Here is an 18,007-nt window from a genome sequence, read left to right as displayed (position 1 = left end):
GAACGATAATGAAGCGCCCCTGGCTTCTTAAACATATCGGGGGGGAAAGGCCTCGGTTGCCTAGGAATATGTGTAGAACAACTGTGACCTTCGACTGTAGGTCGAATTGGTTATTTAAAGAAAGAGCCCTTTTATTGAGCTACCAGGACTTGCGCGCGGACGAAAAGACTGACAAGGACGAGAAGGGGAGGCATGCGGCTCGTGCTTTCAGGATATGCTGTGTTGCAAACCGCGCGCTTCGGCGTGCGGTGCGAACGTTCCATTGATTTCCCTAGGAGCAAAAGCAGCGCAAGGGGCTGGGCTGGCCACTCGGCCCGCCAGAATGCGCAAATCTGTGTCCCTTTATCCCGAAGTAAGTCTTGTAGATCTCGGTGCTGTTTGATGCCAAATAAATGTGCCCATTTACAACTTTAAATTATAGCGGGTTGGAGTTTCCGTGAACTTGACGGCTTGCTCTGCATCTCCTACAGCATGTGCAAGTACCTCCACTTCCAACTAAAGGAGTGTGTCCTTCACTCGGTAAAACTACCAGCCAAATCCCGAGCCTGCTGTCTGTTTGTTAGTATCAGACAATAGCCGGTAGATGCTTTTATCTACAGTGGCTGGCTTCATCAGCTGCTCCTCTTTAAGATAATAAAATAACCTTTATTATCACTTTTTTTATTACCACTTTTTCTGGGTACACCCTGGCGCACATTAAAAATGAAATTCTGATGCATACTCAAAAGAAAATGTGTGTTTATGCACACACACACAAATATATAAAATCTCAATACACATACATACACATCTATATCTTAATCACGGTCCATTTTGAATACATAGTAGAAAAAAGTATTTTATATGGGTGGATAATATCTCTTAGTCATTATGATTAAAATCTGCCATTCCCTTGCCACTCATTGCTACATAGGGCTGGTTTTATCCTAGAACAGCAGCTATAAGAAGCTGCTATGATAATGTGCAAAGGGTAAATTCTGCAGTACTTTTATCCCTCTCCAGATGCCCATGCTCCCAGATATCTCCAGGACCCTCTCTTTCATGTATGCTTTACTGCTCTGTTGCACTTAACAATGAGAAGGGATACTTAGGATCTGCTTTTTAGGATGTACTTGGTGGGAAGCCTATGGCAGTGTTTTTCAACTGTAACCCTCTTCCTTTGTAATAATATCTCCTTGCAATTCAGGAAAGTCTTGAAAACATCATTGTTCCACAAACTTTTAATATTTACAGTAATTGTATCTATTATCAGCATGTGTGCCTATGGCTGTTTATTTAGCTTTATTCAATTTTATTTTATTCAACTTTGGCGGGTCGAATCCCAAGTGCCGCGTAACAGAGTGAGCGCCTGTTACTCGTCCCAGCTTCTGCCAACCTAGCAGTTTGAAAGCACGTAAAAATGCAAGTAGAAAAATAGGGACCACTACGGTGGGAACGTAACAGCGTTCCATGCGCCTTTGGCGTCTAGTCATGCCGGCCACATGACCACGGAGACGTCCTCGGACAAGCGCTGGCTCTTCGGCTTTGAAACGGAGATGAGCACCGGCCCCTAGAGTTGGAAACGACTAGCACACATGTGCGGGGGAACCTTTACCTTTACCTTACAATTTTATTAGATGTGGTTGCGCAGTGGTTAGAATGCAGTACTGCAGGCTACTTCTGCTGACTGCTGGTTTCCAGCAGTTTGGCAGCTCGATTCTCACCAGCTCCAGGTTGACTCAGACTTCCATCCTTCCGAGGTCAGTAAAATGAGGACCCAGATTGCTGGGGGCAATGTGTTGACTCTGTAAACCACTTAGAGAGGGCTATAAAGCACTGTGAACCAGTATATAAGTCTAAGTGCTATTGCTTTTCCTATATCCTAACTTTCCCCTGCAAGCTCAGTACTGTACAGTTGTATCTTCATAATAACCTTGAGGTGGACTAACCTAAAGAATTAGTAGCCAGTTTGAGGAATTTAGTCAGCCCTGTGATGGAAGCCATCTACAAAAAGTTCATTCAGGTGCTCAGAATCTGCAATTTTGAAATCAGTAAAGAGAACAAAGAGGTTGTGAACCCATTTAGATTAGATGTTTTGGATGCCAAAACATTTTGATACAAAGCTACTTATTGTAACATTCTAAGATTTTTATCACATTAAACAATAGCAGAAATGGCACATATTCGTTAAAATAGGCCAGAAGCTAATAAAATGCAGGATTAAAAAGGAGCACTTTAAAAGGGCTGATCAGTTGCCTGAATGTTGCACAAAATTAAGTAAATGTTAGCTTAGTCCCTGTGAAGTTTCAACTTCTCCAAATGCCATTTGAATAACATATAAAATAAATAGTTTGAAAAGTACTTCACATATTACAACTGATTACTTGAGAATATGTCATGTTCCTTTTTATGCAGGTTTTTCCACTGTATTGAGATGCCAGCACTTTAGTTCAGAAAATAAAGCAACAGGCCTCATGACTCCAATGCTGAAACATCTCATTATGAAAATAAAGTCAACTGGTCCTATTACAGTGGCTGAATATATGCGGGAAGTTTTGACAAATCCACTGAAGGTATGATCAATGACACTATTAAAATGTAAAAGTCAGCTTTGTGGAATTAAAGCTCTAATTGTTTATATGAACCAAACCTTTAAGAAATCTAGTACTTTATTCTTTAACCATTTGAAGCTTATCATTTAGTACATATTTTTATTTGTGCACTGGATAAAGCATAAAGTTTAGTAAGAAAGACTGCAATTTTCATTAGTGGTATGTTCAAGGAAGAGACAAATACCCAAAGTTTCTTCCTGTTGGATTAACTGTTGCTGTTTTCAGTGTTGTCTTTGCAACACAAGGAAAGATTTTCTGTTCAGGTTGCAAAGTGGGAAAAATGTTGCTTTTATTCCAATTATTCTTCCTACACTCAATATATAACTATGTGCTTTTTGTTGCATATGTCTCCTGTAATAACATCTTATTTGACTGTTTATTCTTGTTGATCAAACTGATTGGAAAGATTACAATATTCTGCTATTCCATCCTTAAACGTATCATTGTACAAATATGCTCTGCTACAAATATGATTTGTATTATAGAATAGAATTCTTTATTGGCCAAGTATGGTTGGACACACAAGGAATTTGTTTCCGGTGCATAAGCTCACAGTGTACATACAAGTAATAGTGATAATCATGATCATATACAATATGAAAATACATTCATCACAAATCGTGAAATACAACACTTCATCATAAATCATAAGATCCAATCCTTAGTGATAGTCATAGAGTACTAGCTAAGCAAACAACATAAATCATACTAGGGTACAAAAATACCCCAATATAAATTGTAAGATACAAGCAGCAAAGTTATAATCATAAGAAGATAAGGATAGGTAATAGGAAAGATGAAGAGTATCATAGTGATATAGCTTTATTAAATATTTTGACAGTGTTGTAGGAATTAGTTGTTAAGCAGAGTGATGGCATGGGGGGAAAAACTGTCCTTATGTCTAGTTGTTTCTGCTTTCTCTCATGGTAAGTTCAAGAAAAACAGAAATGAAATTGCATGAACTCATAACCAATAAAATGGGGTGGGTGGTTCTTACCATTTTTTTTATTTTATTTTATTTTAATTCCATTTATATCCCGCCATTCTCCGAAGACTCAGGGTGGCTTACAAGCTTAGCAGTAGCCTTCATTCTATGTATATGCCTGCTTATTAGGGCTTTCACACACACCCCAAGCGGCATTATTACAAAGTCAGCTTAATTGCCCCCAACAATCTGGGTCCTCATTTTACCTACCTCGGAAGGATGGAAGGCTGAGTCAACCTTGAGCCTGGTGGGATGCGAACCTGCACTAATTGCAGGCAACTGGTGTTACTTAAGGAGGCATTAGCCCACTGCTCCACCAAGGCTCTCATACCATTATGATGATGAGAGAGCATATTCAATGGAATTTATATATTAAACAAGTAATAATTTATTTTCAGTCATACACACACATTAGTATCCTCCCAAAGGATCCCTGCTTGTCCCTTCTCTTCTACTCAGATAAATATCCCTGTCATTTTAAATTATAAATAAGATGTTACACAAGGGATTTTTATTTTCTCTTCTGAAATCTTATTTTTACATTGCAAGAAAATCTGTTACATCATTTCAACTTCCAATTTTTGTTTGATAATATTGCAAAGTATGGAACCCTTCATGTTTTCTTTATCCTTCTTAGAGAACTGTTATAAATTTTCTGAATTAAAGCTGACTAGCAGAGGAATATAATCAAAGATTAAGATTTTGAATGTTGCAAATAATAAACAATATTTATATTTTTTCTCTTTCCACAGGGATACTATATGCATCAAGATATGTTTGGAGAAAAGGGAGATTTTGTTACTTCACCTGAAATAAGTCAGATTTTTGGAGAGGTAGCTTTTAAAAGTATTGTTATTTTTTCATGTACATCAGACATGTCAAACTGCCGGCCCGCAGGCCAGATGTGTCACGCTGAAACCACGCCCACTCCATTGCTGGCAGTGGGGAAAAAGTTCCTATATGTCATGTGGCGTCACAAGTTTGACTTGCCTGATGTACATGATTATCTAGGTTACAAGCATTTAAGATAAAGCAGTAAAGGATCAAAAGTAATTTCAAAAGATTTGTCAAACTTAACAAAACTGCATTTTCTTGATGTTGTATCTCTTAATGTTTACACCTAGCACTTCTTATCTTGTCATTTCTAAGAACTTTGGCTAGTGACTGCTGATTATAGATTATAAATTATAAAAATAGTAATGTCTGAATATGCTAGAATGTTTTTTATCATTTGTTTCTGGGCTCAAATGGTTAACAGTTCTTGAGACATTGTGTTTTGTAACTGATATTTTGTGATTAATTTAGAATTTGTTATCTTTTTAATACTATCAAGATAATCTACTGTTTGAATTTCTACTTAAACATTTTGATATGAATTGGTAATGTAATTTTTTATATTCCTTTCATATTGCTGCTCTGTTTTGGACCACTCTGAGTTCATCTTTAGTTCTACTAAATTCTGTTTTGGTCATACACCACAATGTCAGATTTAGGGTTTAGCTGCATTAAAGAGATATTTCTAGAACTTGGAAGAGAGACACAACAAGGATAATTGGGGAGCTAGAAACAAATTTCCCCCACCAGTTGAATATTATTTCCAGTATTAGAACTGGTGATCTAGTCTATTTCCTTGGGTGGCTCCAAGGTCCACCCAATGCAGTCATAAACTTTTAACTCCTATTAATTTCAACATTATTTACATAATTTCATTATGTGCAAAATATGTGGGGAGTTTTACTTTCCCTGTGATTTTTGAAAAATATTTTTATATATTATATATACACACATGTATCACTCAGTTTATAAATATGTCTAGTTTTGCAATTTAAAAGCTTATTTTTTTTCTTCAGTTAATAGGTATTTGGTTTGTTAGCGAATGGATGGCTACAGGAAAATCTCCAAAATTTCAGCTGGTGGAACTGGGCCCAGGTAGAGGTAGTCTTATAGATGATATTTTAAGGGTAAGTAAAAACAGTCTTTGTATGTATTGTGCTGGGTAGTGAAGAACAAGTTTGCTCAATTTATTTTCTGTGACATAATTTTTCAAATTTAAGTTCATTCTTTCCAGTTCTACATCAGCTTGCAATTGTTTAAGTTTGCACAAAAATATAAACATACTTTCACGCACCCACAAATTTGTATGCATGATGAAGACTGTTTTCTTAATGTGCACGTTTTGTAAGCTCTTACCTTATATAACTTTGATACATCATTTACAATAATGTACATATTTTGTCAGATTGTTGGATCACTAAACAGCATTTCAAAATTCAGAAAAGCAGAAAGTAAAAGTGTCTTCCAATGTTGTCTATTTGTTCAACTGTCAAATGTCTATTTAAGTGTCAGTTTTGTATGTAGCTATATGATAATTACTTGCTTTTATTTATTTATTTTTAATACCAAACAGCAATAGCATTTTAGGCTTTTATACTGCCCCATAGCACTTTACAGCATTCTCTGAGCAGTTTACAATGTAAAAAGATTACTTGCATATTGCCCCCAACAATCTCAGTCCTCATTTTACTGACCTCAGAAGGAAGGCTGAGTCAACCTCCCGCCCTGCCAGAGTAGAACTGCAGGCTGTGGACAGAGTTTGCTTGCAGTACTGCATTTTAACCACTGCGCCACCAGAATCAAATTGTAGAAATTCCAAACTATTATATGCTACCTGAGAGATTTATCTCAATGATATAGAACTGGTATCAAGTGAGACATTGAGGCTAATGTCATATTTAGCATATTGCGCTACATTCGCAAGAACAGGCAAGCTTGAAAAAAGAAAGAAGAAGAAAAGGACAAAAAGTTAATTAAAGCCTGACTTTAAAGATAATGAGGGCAGCAAATAAATTTGACAAAGATTAGATTTATCCAACAAAATAAATATGTTAGATAATTCTTATTTCCAAATACAGTTTTGGGTGGGTGACTGGGCAGACAGATAGTAGATGTAAACTCTAACTGTATTCTCTGTGCTTATAGGTTTTTACTCAGCTGAGCTCCATACTTGCTAACTGTGAAATTTCTATTCATTTGGTGGAAATCAGTCCAAAATTAAGTGAAATGCAGGCATCAGTGCTAACAAAAGAAAAAGTAGAGTTGCCAAAGAGCTCTAATGCTTATATGCACGGAATTAGTAAGACTGGAATACCAATTTTCTGGTATAGAAATCTGAATGAAGTGCCAGAAGGTAAGAACTACTTCATTTATTGCTTTTCAGTCAGTAGTTGAGACTGAGAATTATTTACTAATCAATAATTTGTTAGAATTAAGATAAATTTTGCAATGAAGGGAGATAATCTAGAGTTAAGGTACATGTAGCTATAGTTTGGCTTTAATGAGTAAGAAAACATTTCATTCAAAATATCCAATTAAATTCTTGAAAGAGTCCATTGTTTATCTCTGTAAACATAATTTTTCAATAGACCTTCATTTTGTATTTAAGAATTATTTCAGGAAATGTTAAGCCTGTAACATCCTCTTGCATTTGTGTACATTTGTATTCTATCAAGTTCATTTTATTGATAAATATAACCAAATTAACCCAGAAGCCTTGATCCATTAAGGTTTCAAATGGGTATCGACTCTTAGTAATCATCTAGATAGAAAGATTCTCTCCAGTAATCAACAGTCATTTTTTCTCATTTATCCATGCAGTTTTCTTGATAAAGTAAAATAAAAGCAGTTATTCCTGGAACATATTTTGAAATATAATTTGAGTACACTAAAATCATAAATTTTGACCCATGATCTAGCTCAAATGGGTCATTCATAAAAATAGTTCCTAATAAAGATTTTGGCTGTATGTTATAAAAATGGAGGCATTTTTATTTTAACTGATCCCTTTTCCCCACTACCTAGGCAACAGTTTTTATTTAGCACATGAATTTCTTGATGCTCTGCCTATTCATAAATTTCAGGTATGATCACACACTACTATGACATTTGGATTAAAATTTGTTCAGTGTTTTTATATTTGCTGAGGGGTGGTAGAAATACTGACTGTATTAATATAGTCATGGGATATTTCTTACCTCAAGATAGCCATTGCAATAAATTCTATGAGGAATGTATTAATGTGACATTATTTGCAAATAAGAAAAGTCACATCATCATTGAGAGCTTTTCAATTATATATTCTTTAATATATATAAATTGGAGTTTTTATATAATATTAAATATATAATATACTTACTCTATTACATAAGTTACAAAAGCATGAAAGAATAATGTGATTATCATTATGAATTTGAGAAGCCCTGTGCACAATCACAAATGCAAGATAAGGAAAGATAAAATTCCTTACTACAGATAGTCCACAACAGTAATTGTGTTCACAATTTCGATCATAAGTTGTGAAGGTCATAAAGCAGGATCACCATGTGACCCACCCAATTTTATGACCTGTTTTGCAGTGATTGTTAAGCAAATGATGCAGCTGTTAAATGAACTCATTATACAAAAGTCATCTAGTCATGGGTGATCATGCCCTACCATCATAATTAATGTAATTTCTGTGCTTCAGCAATTCTTTGCAACAAAATTCCAAAAGAAACGCCTACACTGAGATAGATTTTGCCTTTCCTTCTTTTTTCATGGTCTACAATACACTTTAGAAATGCTGCTTTTATGTGCATATAGGTACATTTAAAAACAAAAATCTTCTAACTGAATAATTAAACTTAAATTTGTGTATGAAGTTTTATTGTTAATCTAAATACTGAGCTAGAGATATACTTCCATCGTACAAGTTGCTAAATGAAAATCTTTCAATGTTAGTCTTTTAAAAGTTTTACTTAACACCAGAATTAAAAATTATTAGGAGGTTTTTAAGTCCAAGATTCATGTTTTAAACAAGCCTCATCAGAAGTGATAATTCATTTATTCAATGAATCCACAGTATTCTATTTTGCCTTTTCAATTAACAGAAAACAGAAAAAGGGTGGCGTGAGTTGTTGATTGATATTGATCCAGAAGCTTCTGATAAGCTGCGATTTGTCCTTGCACCATCTGCCACTCCTGCCTCAAAATCTTTCATACATGTAAATTTCTGATTATTTTAATTTATTAGGTTGTATAATCTGGTGGGTTTTTCTTTTGAAATTGTACTGCAATTCTGTAATGGTTCAAGACCATCATTCTTTAAAATGTATTTACCTGAAGCAGTCATAACTGTTATAAAATCTTTTCTGCTTGTATTTTATTCATTTCTCTTGTCATAATATGGAAAAGCTACATCAGGTAGAACTAGACATGTAATATTCCTTTTTTTGTTTTTAGAAAGGCAGTAATGGTCTATTTGCTTCACAGCAAAGCATTATGCTTGTCACCTTGATTTAATCAAAATGTTTAATACAATTAAATTAAAACTGATGTCATATATTCTAGTTTAGTCAACATATGCATCAGAGGTAACCTCTTTTTGTGACTTTCAGGAATCTTTTACTAAGACAGTATTTATGTAATTTATTGCTGTATTTCTTTTAAAGAGGTCTAGAAATTGAAGTTCTGTTGAAACACTCCTGTTCCCTTAAAAACATGGTGCTAAGCAAGGAGAGTAATAATTCCATAATCACTGTCCTTTACACAAGATGTATATTGCAACATAATATTATGGACCGTTTCAACATCTATAGTTCAACTTAAATTTTATATTAGGATCAAGAATCCAGAGATCATGTGGAAGTATGTCCTGATGCTGGTGTCATCATCCAGAAGCTAGCTTCTAATGTTGAAAACAATGGAGGAGCAGCACTGATTATAGATTATGGTCATGATGGAACCAAAACCGATACTTTCCGAGTAAGTTGATTCATATAACTTCATTGTAGTTTGAATATGTGGATTTCAGTTGGGTGGTAGAAAGTGGGAGACGGACAAACAGCAGAACTTTCTTTCTTTTTTTTTAAAAAAAAAGGTTTTATTGATTTTTTTCATACAGTTCAAAAGTACTTATTCAACAAACATGTTGTCTGAGTTTATCATTCAATTTGGATTCCTAATCCCTTATTCTTTTCTCCAGCCATTGATAAAATAAGTTCCAAGTTTAAAAGTATTCTGTTTCTTCTTTTTCTTTCAACCTCAACGTAAGTCTGTCCATTTCCACACAGTCTAGTATATTTTTTTAATTATTTCTGCTTCTGGTGGTATTTCTTCATTTTTCCAATATTGTACGAATATGATTCTTGTTGCTATTATCACATCTAAAATCAAATATAAAGCTTTTCTGGCATTATACCTAATTTAAAAAGTTCAGGTTTAAAATCTACATGTTTTCCCAACATCTTTTCTAGCCAAGTATATATTTTTGTCCAATATCTCTTTGCTTTAACACATGTCCACCATACGTGGTAATAGGTACCCGATTTGTGTTTACATTTCCAACATCTATCTGACATATTTTTAAACATTTTTGCTAATATTGCTGGTGGCAAGTGCCATCTATTAAACATTTTATATAAGTTTTCTTTATAAGAAGTTGACATTGTCGAATTATAATTTCTTTCCCACAGGTTTTGCACAATTCTTCCTTCTTCATCTGAATAAATCATTTTAGAATCTATTGTCTCTTTAACATACAGCTACTCCTCTCTTTTTTTGTTGTGCTGATGCATAATAGAGTTTCCCAATTTGGGGGTATTCCAAAAGTTTATAGTATTGTTTTTTTATATGCATCTCTTGCAGACAAATTATATCACTATTTAATTTCTGTAATTTTTTTAAGATCCTGTTTCTTTTTGATGGGGAATTCAGTCCATTTATGTTCACTGAAAAAAATCCGTTTTCCTTCTCCATTTTATTTACTTATATTTAGGTCTTGTCGATCTCATAGATTAGAGATTAGAGCCTTGGTGGAGCAGTGGGGTAATGCCTCCTTAAGTAACACCAGCTGCCTGCAATTAGTGCAGGTTCGCATCCCACCAGGCTCAAGGTTGACTCAGCCTTCCATCCTTCCGAGGGAGGTAAAATGAGGACCCAGATTGTTGGGGGCAATTAAGATGACTTTGTAATAATGCCGCTTGGGGTGTGTGTGAAAGCCCTAATAAGCAGGCATATACATAGAATGAAGGCTACTGCTAAGTTTGTAAGCCGCCCTGAGTCTTCGGAGAAGGGCGGGATATAAATGGAATTAAAATAAATAAATAAAATAAATAGTCCTCTGCTCTCTTGCCATTCCCTCACCCTCTTCATCTGGCTTCTTTTTCTCTTTTTCTGTTTGTATAGTTGTTTCTTCTGTTGTTTGTTCTGTCTGTTTCTGGCCTTTTCTATCCTCTTGTTGATGTACTTTTTCATCCAGGAATGCTCTGTTTCTTTTGTCAAAATCTTCTGCCTTCCAAATTGAATCCAGTCGATATCTTGTATTGTTAAGAGTTGTATTGTTCCAGTTGAGCAAGATTCCTTCTGGAATTAACCATCTAAAGTTTACATCTTTTGCAATTAACTTTGTAGTCAAAAAGTGATATTGTTTTTGAGTGTCCCTTATTCTCTTAGGGATCTGCTTTAACACCACAATTTCTTTGTTTTTATATTGTAATGGATCATCCCTAACTCTTCTCAGTATCTCATCTCTTATTTTCTTTATAAATCTTACCTGAACTTCTCTAGGCGATTTGTGTTTCCTCGCATAGTTTGAATTCATTCAAAATGTTACATCCACTTCCATCTGTATCTCCACTCTATCTATTTTTAGAGCTTCCGCCAGTAGATTGATAATCACTTCTGCTATATCTTTCTCCTTGTTTTCAGGTATCTTTTGGAATCTTAAATCATGTACAGCTTTCTCCATTTCCAAGGCTGCAACTGCTCCTCCTAAGCTTTGATTTGCTTGTTCTAGTCTTCCATTTCCTTCCATTAATGCCTCTATTTTTTTATCAGTTTCTTCTGATTTGTGTTCCATTTTCTTAAATAATAATAATAATAATAATAATAATAATAATAATAATAATAATAATAATAATAAGAAGAAGAAGAAGAAGAAGAAGAAGAAGAAGAAGAAGTTGGAAGGGACCTTGGAGGTCATCTAGTCCAACCCCCTGCTCAGGCAGGAAACCCTATACCATTTCAGGCAAATGGCTGTCCAGTCTCTTCTTAAAAACTTCCAGTGTTGGAGCATTCACCACTTCTGGAGACAGGGTGTTCCACTGGTTAATTGTTCTAACTGTCAGGAAGTTTCTCCTTAGTTCTAGGTTGCTTCTCTCCTTGACTAGTTTCCATCCGTTGCTTCTTGTCCTGCTTTCAGGTGCTTTGGAGAATAGCTTGACTCCCTCTTCTTTGTGGCAGCCCCTGAGATATTGGAACACTGCTATCATGTCACCCCTCACCCTTCTCTTCGTTAAACTACACATACCCAATTCCAGCAACCGTTCCCTATATGTTTTAGCCTCCAGCCCCCTAATCATCTTTGTTGCTCTTCTCTGTACCTTTTCTAGAGTCTCGACATCTTTTTTACATCGTGGTGACCAAAACTGGATGCAGTATTCCAGGTGTGGCCTTACCAAAGCATTGTAAAGTGGTATTAGTACTTCACTTGATCTTGATTCTATCCCTCTGTTAATGCAGCCTAGCACTGTGTTGGCTTTTTTGGCAGCTGCAGCACACTGCTGGCTCATATTGAAGTGATTGTCTACTAGGACTCCGAGATCCCTCTCACAGTTACTACTATTGAGCAAGGTACCACCTATACTATACCTGTGCATTTGATTTTTCCTGCCTAAATGTAGAACCTTACTTTTTTCACCATTGAATTTCATTTTGTTAGATAGTGCCCAGTGTTCGAGTCTGTCCAGATCCTTCTGTATCTTAAACCTATCTTCTGGAGTATTGGCTATTCCTGCCAGCTTGGTGTCGTCTGCAAATTTGATGAGTTCCCCATCTATCCCCTCATCCAAATCATTAATGAAGATATTGAAGAGCACTGGGCCCAGAACAGAGCCCTGGGGCATCCCATTACACACTTCCCTCCATGTAGATGCGGTTCCATTGAGGACCACACGCTGAGTATGGCCTGTCAGCCAGCTACGAATCCATCTGGTGGTAATGCTATCTAACCCACATTTTTCTATCTTATCAAGTAGTAGGTTGTGATCTACTTTATCAAATGCCTTACTGAAGTCCAAGTAAATTATATCTACAGCATTCCTCTGGTCCACTAGTTTTGTCACTTGGTCAAAGAATGTAATAATTCTTTGTTCTTTTTTAGCAGTCATTTGTTGATGGGCATCAAATTGTGTCTTTATGTCAAGCATTTGCTCATTTAGCTTATCAAAGTTGTTTTTGGTCTCTTCATGATTTTTCTGTATTGATTCTTAGACTAGCTATAGTGTGGCTTGCATCTCTTTGAAAGCTGTTTGTTTTTTCTCGTTGTAACATTGTTTCAATAGATCCCTGACTTGCTGGACTAGATGTTCCCGAAAAGGGTGCAGAAGAGGATTTTTTTTGCAATGTTAGTAAGATTTGGTGCACTAATTTTTCAGTTGAGCAGGTTTTGTAAATCCACAAAGAGAAAAGAGGGGGAAAAAGCCAACTGCCTTAGGCTATTATCCAACCGTGAAACAAACCAACTGTTATAGGCTAATCCAAATGTTCTAGTTAGTTTAAAAATGTAAAAAGCCCTGTTTCCAAGTAGTTTGTATTATGATTATATCCAGGGTCAGAAGATACGATTGTAGAAAGTCTTTTCTAGCATAGAGTCACATAAAGTTCTTTTGTTTAAACAGGTGTTAGTTCAAGGTCAGCAGTTTCTCCAGTTCTTCTAATGTTATTGTTGTAGTATCTCCGTTCACCAACAGATGTCCTTATTTACTGTATTGTCTATATCCAGGTTTAAGAAAGTTCTTTTTAAGTTATTTTCTCACAAAAATTAGGTAAGAAAAAAAAATTCACATTGTAAAAGTTAACCAAATTTTCTTTAAATCAGTCCCAATACCTTTTTTGTATATTCTTTTGTATTGTTTAATTTTGTTCCCCAATTTAAAAAAATTGCCACTTTCAACTCCCTTCTTTCCAAGTCTTCCTGGGATCTTTGTTTTAGAAATTTTTCCAATCAGGGGATTTTTATTTCCAAGTCGACAGGGAAGAGAAATAGAAAAAAAACAGTTCACCCAGATCTCAGCATGTTGTTGACAATCAGCTGTTTGGCAACATGCCCTGGCATGCCACAGTTCTTCGGGTTTTTCCTGGTTGTCTATGACTTGGGCTGCCTGTGCATTTACAGGCAGCCTTTCTTCCGTCCATTTGAAGAGGTTTCTCAGTTCGTTTGGGCCGACCACCATTAGCTCCAAGCTCCCAAGGTTTCTCTTCTTCTTCGTCACCTCTCCAGAGCAACTTTCTGACTCCTTGGGTTCTCCAGACAGAGCAAAATCAGGCTAGGAAACCGAAGCTCCGATTTCTTTTGCCCATCTCATCGTGACACCAATCCAGAAGCCCAAACAGTAGAACTTTTTATTCCTATCTACAAATATTCAGATTTATTGCACTCTGTTATAAGTTATTTATATTGAATGAAAAGTTACATACTTTTAAAATAAAAATCATAGATTTGGAAAGGGCGATTTATGCCATCACCTGTAAACTTGTGCTTAGTACAAAACACTGGTGAAACCACAGAGATTCATATCCAGCTTCTTAAATTCATTCACACCTCTCTCTTAATTGGTTCCATGTGAAACTACTCTTATCACTAATTTTTGGTATTCTAGGATAACAGAGACTGTGTTGTCTTTTTTTTCCTATGCACTACCTCTTCTAGTACTCAAAGATTACCTTGTCATCACCGTATTTTTTTCATGTGACAAACATTTCAGCGTCCATCCCCTGCTATTGTCATTGCCTTTTGTTGTATCTGTTGTAATTTCTTTTAATCTTTCATAAAGCGATGCACCCAGAACTGAGATGAAGTCTGAACAATGCAAAATACAATGGAATTAATGTTTCCCATAATTTAGAAACTGTTTTTCAGTTTGGTTTTTTGGCAGCTCTGGCACATTGCTGATTCTATTGGGCTTTTTTAAAATGATTTTCACACATATTGTTCCCAGTCCAGATATTCCCCTTTGTATGCCTCTGCATTTTTTCCTGTTTCTTAAGTACATACTTTCGCATTTACTGTTAAGTTTCATTCCATTATTTTAGCCCATTTTGCTAACCTATTAAGTTATTTTTGAATGTTAATTCTATCTTCTGGAGTCCTGGCTGTCGTACCCAGTGTCATCTGCAGATTTGATAAGCATATTTCCCCTCTTCCTATACAGGGAGAGTACATCCCCAGGACTGAATCTTGTGGCCTCTAATTTAGTATCTGATGTCAGGGCTCCAACTGTGAAAGGTTACCAGCCCAGCCTGTGACAGCTATCTAAGAGGAAAGCAGGAATGGAAAAAACGTAAACATTTGTCTCCAATAGACAGGCCTGGATGTATGGAAAAAGCTAATCTAAAACCTCACTTTATAAAAGCAGGATATGAAGTATGATCTGATATAAATTCTGTAGCTCTCGCCCCACACCTCCGGGACTGTCAACTGGGTTTTATGGCTGCTGTTCCAATATGCCAATGAAGATTATGTTTGCATTTCATCCATGTCTCTGAAGAGCTACCCACTCGTTTGAACTGCTTGACACTTTACTCTTTATGAAGAACTATCAATTAGCTTCTAAGGCTATGATTGTTGAGCCAGCCTGAGATTCATTTTATAGACTCACCATCAAGACAGATATATTATGAAGGATAGTTTGCCCGATACTGAAATTAAGATACTGTACACGACAACAACAAGGAGTTACTAGTCAGAAAACGAAGTAAGAGTAGCCTGCTTTGTTACTGCCAAATCCATAGTGGCTGCTGAGTATTGTTTCCAAGCACTTACCCAGCAATCACTTGCAATTTACAGGCTGTCTGGTCTGTCTTTTCATTGATACTCTTCTTCCTCCCCAGATGAGGAATGTTTACCTCTTTTGTTGTCTGCTACATCATATTGTCCAGGATTTCTCAAATATAATTAATAAAGATTTCATGAAACCATTAGCAAGTTTAATATCCTTGAATGCAGTCCATTGGCCCTAAAATATTTGAAATAATTCACATTGAATAGTCCCTTTGTTTCATCAGACTCAAGCTAAATTCCAGATCTTCACAATTGCCTAGGTACCTACTTCCTTTTTAGAGAAGACAGAATCAAAATAGGAGTTGAATAATTTTCTATATTATATTTCATCCTTTATAATACATTCTTCTAAAAAAATATATGATGCAAGAATTCTAATTCCCTGACAAATAGGGGAGCAATAATCAGGACTCCCATCTTCAAAAATAAAATTGACCACACATAACCTAATAGAGCACACAGGTGAAATTGTCTATTTTATGTTTTCTATTATTTTCAGGGGTTCCGTGGTCATAAACTGCATGATGTATTACTGTCACCAGGATCTGCAGATCTCACTGCTGATATAGATTTCAGCTACTTGCGAAGAATGGTACAGAAAAGAGTAGCCACTTTGGGACCTTTAAAGCAAAAGGAATTCTTGAAAAATATGGGCATTGATGTTAGATTGCAGGTGAGGTCTAATTTTGTAATTAATTTATTCATTAATAACCTGCTTTTGCAAGAGCTCAAACCAACTTACATAGGGAAATCCTTTCATTTTATCCCAACAGCAACCTTGGGAGGCAAGATGGGCTAATGGGATAAATATACATACACACATATACACCCACCATTAGCCCAACATGTATTTATATTTATATGTACATACATACATACTGGTATATGTGTGTATGTATATGCGTGTGTGTGTATACACATATATATACATATACATATATACATCACACACACACACAAACACACATATCCCATTAGCCCAACTTACAAAACGTATTGGCTGCCCATCTTACCATAGGGTAACCCTGAGTAGCTTACAGTTGCACATACTTAAATATAAAAGTTACTGTCAGACCTTAAAACTAAGGACACATGGAGAGGGGGACGGGGGAATCTGTTATTAATCCATCAACCATCTCCATTGCACTGTGCCCCTATAGGGACCCCAAGCTAACTGGGAGCCACGTTTTTAGGCCCTTAAGAAAAGATAGGAGTTTCCCGGGTTGAAGGTGGATTGAAGCTAGGTTTGGAAAATAATATCTTTTTTTTTAATGTAGGTTCTACTGCAGAATGCTGATGATGCAGTCACTCGAAGTCATCTGCTTCAAGGTTATCAAATGCTCATGGATAACATGGGAGAACGCTTTTATTTTTTTGCCCTTTTACCTCATTGCAGACTTAAGGCTTCACATCAGTTAATGAAGCCAGATCACTCATTTTCAACAGCTGTTGCTGGCTTTGGAGAACTTTTATGGAAGTGAATTTCAAATCAGAATATGCATTCTAGTAAAAATCTAGATTTTCCATAAGGATCTATCCTTAGATCTATCAGGAAGACAGTTGAGTTACTTAACCGTGGAAGATTTCAGTCATACTCCTGTAACATGGCCAATATAGGGAATCATTGATAAGTAAAATTTAAAAAATAACAATGCTGCTGAAAAGGAAGAGAAGTTTTAGATGGAAAAAACGCACAATACTGCACTGTGTAAGAGTTTCATAATTAAGTTTGCTCTTTAATCCCCCCTGAGAATTTCCAAATTTTGAGGGTTAAGTAATTTCACTGTCAATTCTTTGGGTGATGTAAATAACAGTAAAGGTATTCCTCAACCTATGACCATTCATTCAATGACCACTCAAAGTTTTAATGGCTCTGAACAAATGGTGGTTAGGACCAGTCCTCTGAGTGCTAACTGCCCCAGTATCCTGCAATTTAGGTAGCTGGCAACCAATTCACACAATTGGTTGCAGCACTCCATGATCGTCATTGGCCGTCGTCCTTGCTGACTTCCTCAGAAAGTCAATGGGGAAGCCAGCAGGGAAGTGGCAAGTCTTCCCCACCTGTGTGCTCTTCCCAGCTCCTCTCACCTTAAACCATGCCAACCGCATAGACCCCTCCGTGCGCTCCCCAACCCTAGGTGAGGGATTGCCTCTTTATGGCTACTAGTGAGCAAGTGGCCTTCAGAAAACAGAGAGCTAGTACAAATTGAGTAACAGTGACGGCTCCTTTTCATTTGTAAATGTAGCTTTGTGTACTATTTTGTTGTAATAAATGGTTAATGTGTTAATGTGCTGTGTAATTCATTTCAGAAAAATGAAGGACAGAAATATAAGCAGTGGCTCATTCTTGCTTTTTAACATAAGGAGCCTGTCCTAATTTCTGAGGAATCCTTCCTAAATTCCACAACTATTATATCATGCTTATAATAATAAAACATCCAACATGACTTGGCTAAACCAAGGCTATTCAAAAGGCTGCAACTCAAGTTTGCTACAAACTAGTGCCAAGAATATCATTAAAAACTGGTTATTGTGTCACATTTTAATTCAACAGTG

General features: G+C 36.1%; 2 protein-coding genes across 4 annotated transcripts in view; one reads left to right on the top strand and one right to left on the bottom strand.

The window, feature by feature from the left end:
- The window catches only part of CEBPZ (CCAAT enhancer binding protein zeta), a 36,673-nt gene extending 22,316 nt beyond the window's left edge, over positions 1-14,357 (bottom strand). For all 3 annotated transcript variants that reach the window (XM_081328991.1, XM_081328990.1, XM_081328992.1), the window contains exon 1: positions 14,335-14,357. In XM_081328991.1, coding sequence (XP_081185117.1) covers positions 14,335-14,342 — 8 coding nt within the window. In that variant the 5' untranslated portion in view covers positions 14,343-14,357. The remainder of the gene's footprint in view (positions 1-14,334) is intronic.
- Positions 183-17,858, top strand: NDUFAF7 (NADH:ubiquinone oxidoreductase complex assembly factor 7). The gene is made up of 10 exons (XM_081329015.1): positions 183-352; positions 2,395-2,552; positions 4,329-4,409; positions 5,427-5,537; positions 6,556-6,763; positions 7,435-7,493; positions 8,502-8,615; positions 9,232-9,375; positions 15,951-16,124; positions 16,729-17,858. Exons 1-10 carry the CDS (start codon positions 193-195, stop codon positions 16,930-16,932), a joined length of 1,413 nt encoding a protein of 470 aa, XP_081185141.1. The 5' UTR covers positions 183-192; the 3' UTR covers positions 16,933-17,858.
- The last annotated feature ends 149 nt before the right edge of the window (positions 17,859-18,007 follow it).

The sequence above is a fragment of the Vipera berus genome (genome assembly GCF_964194415.1).
Source record: "Vipera berus genome assembly, chromosome: 1".
Taxonomy (NCBI): Eukaryota; Metazoa; Chordata; class Lepidosauria; order Squamata; family Viperidae; genus Vipera; species Vipera berus.
This window is presented reverse-complemented; position numbering and strand designations above follow the sequence as displayed.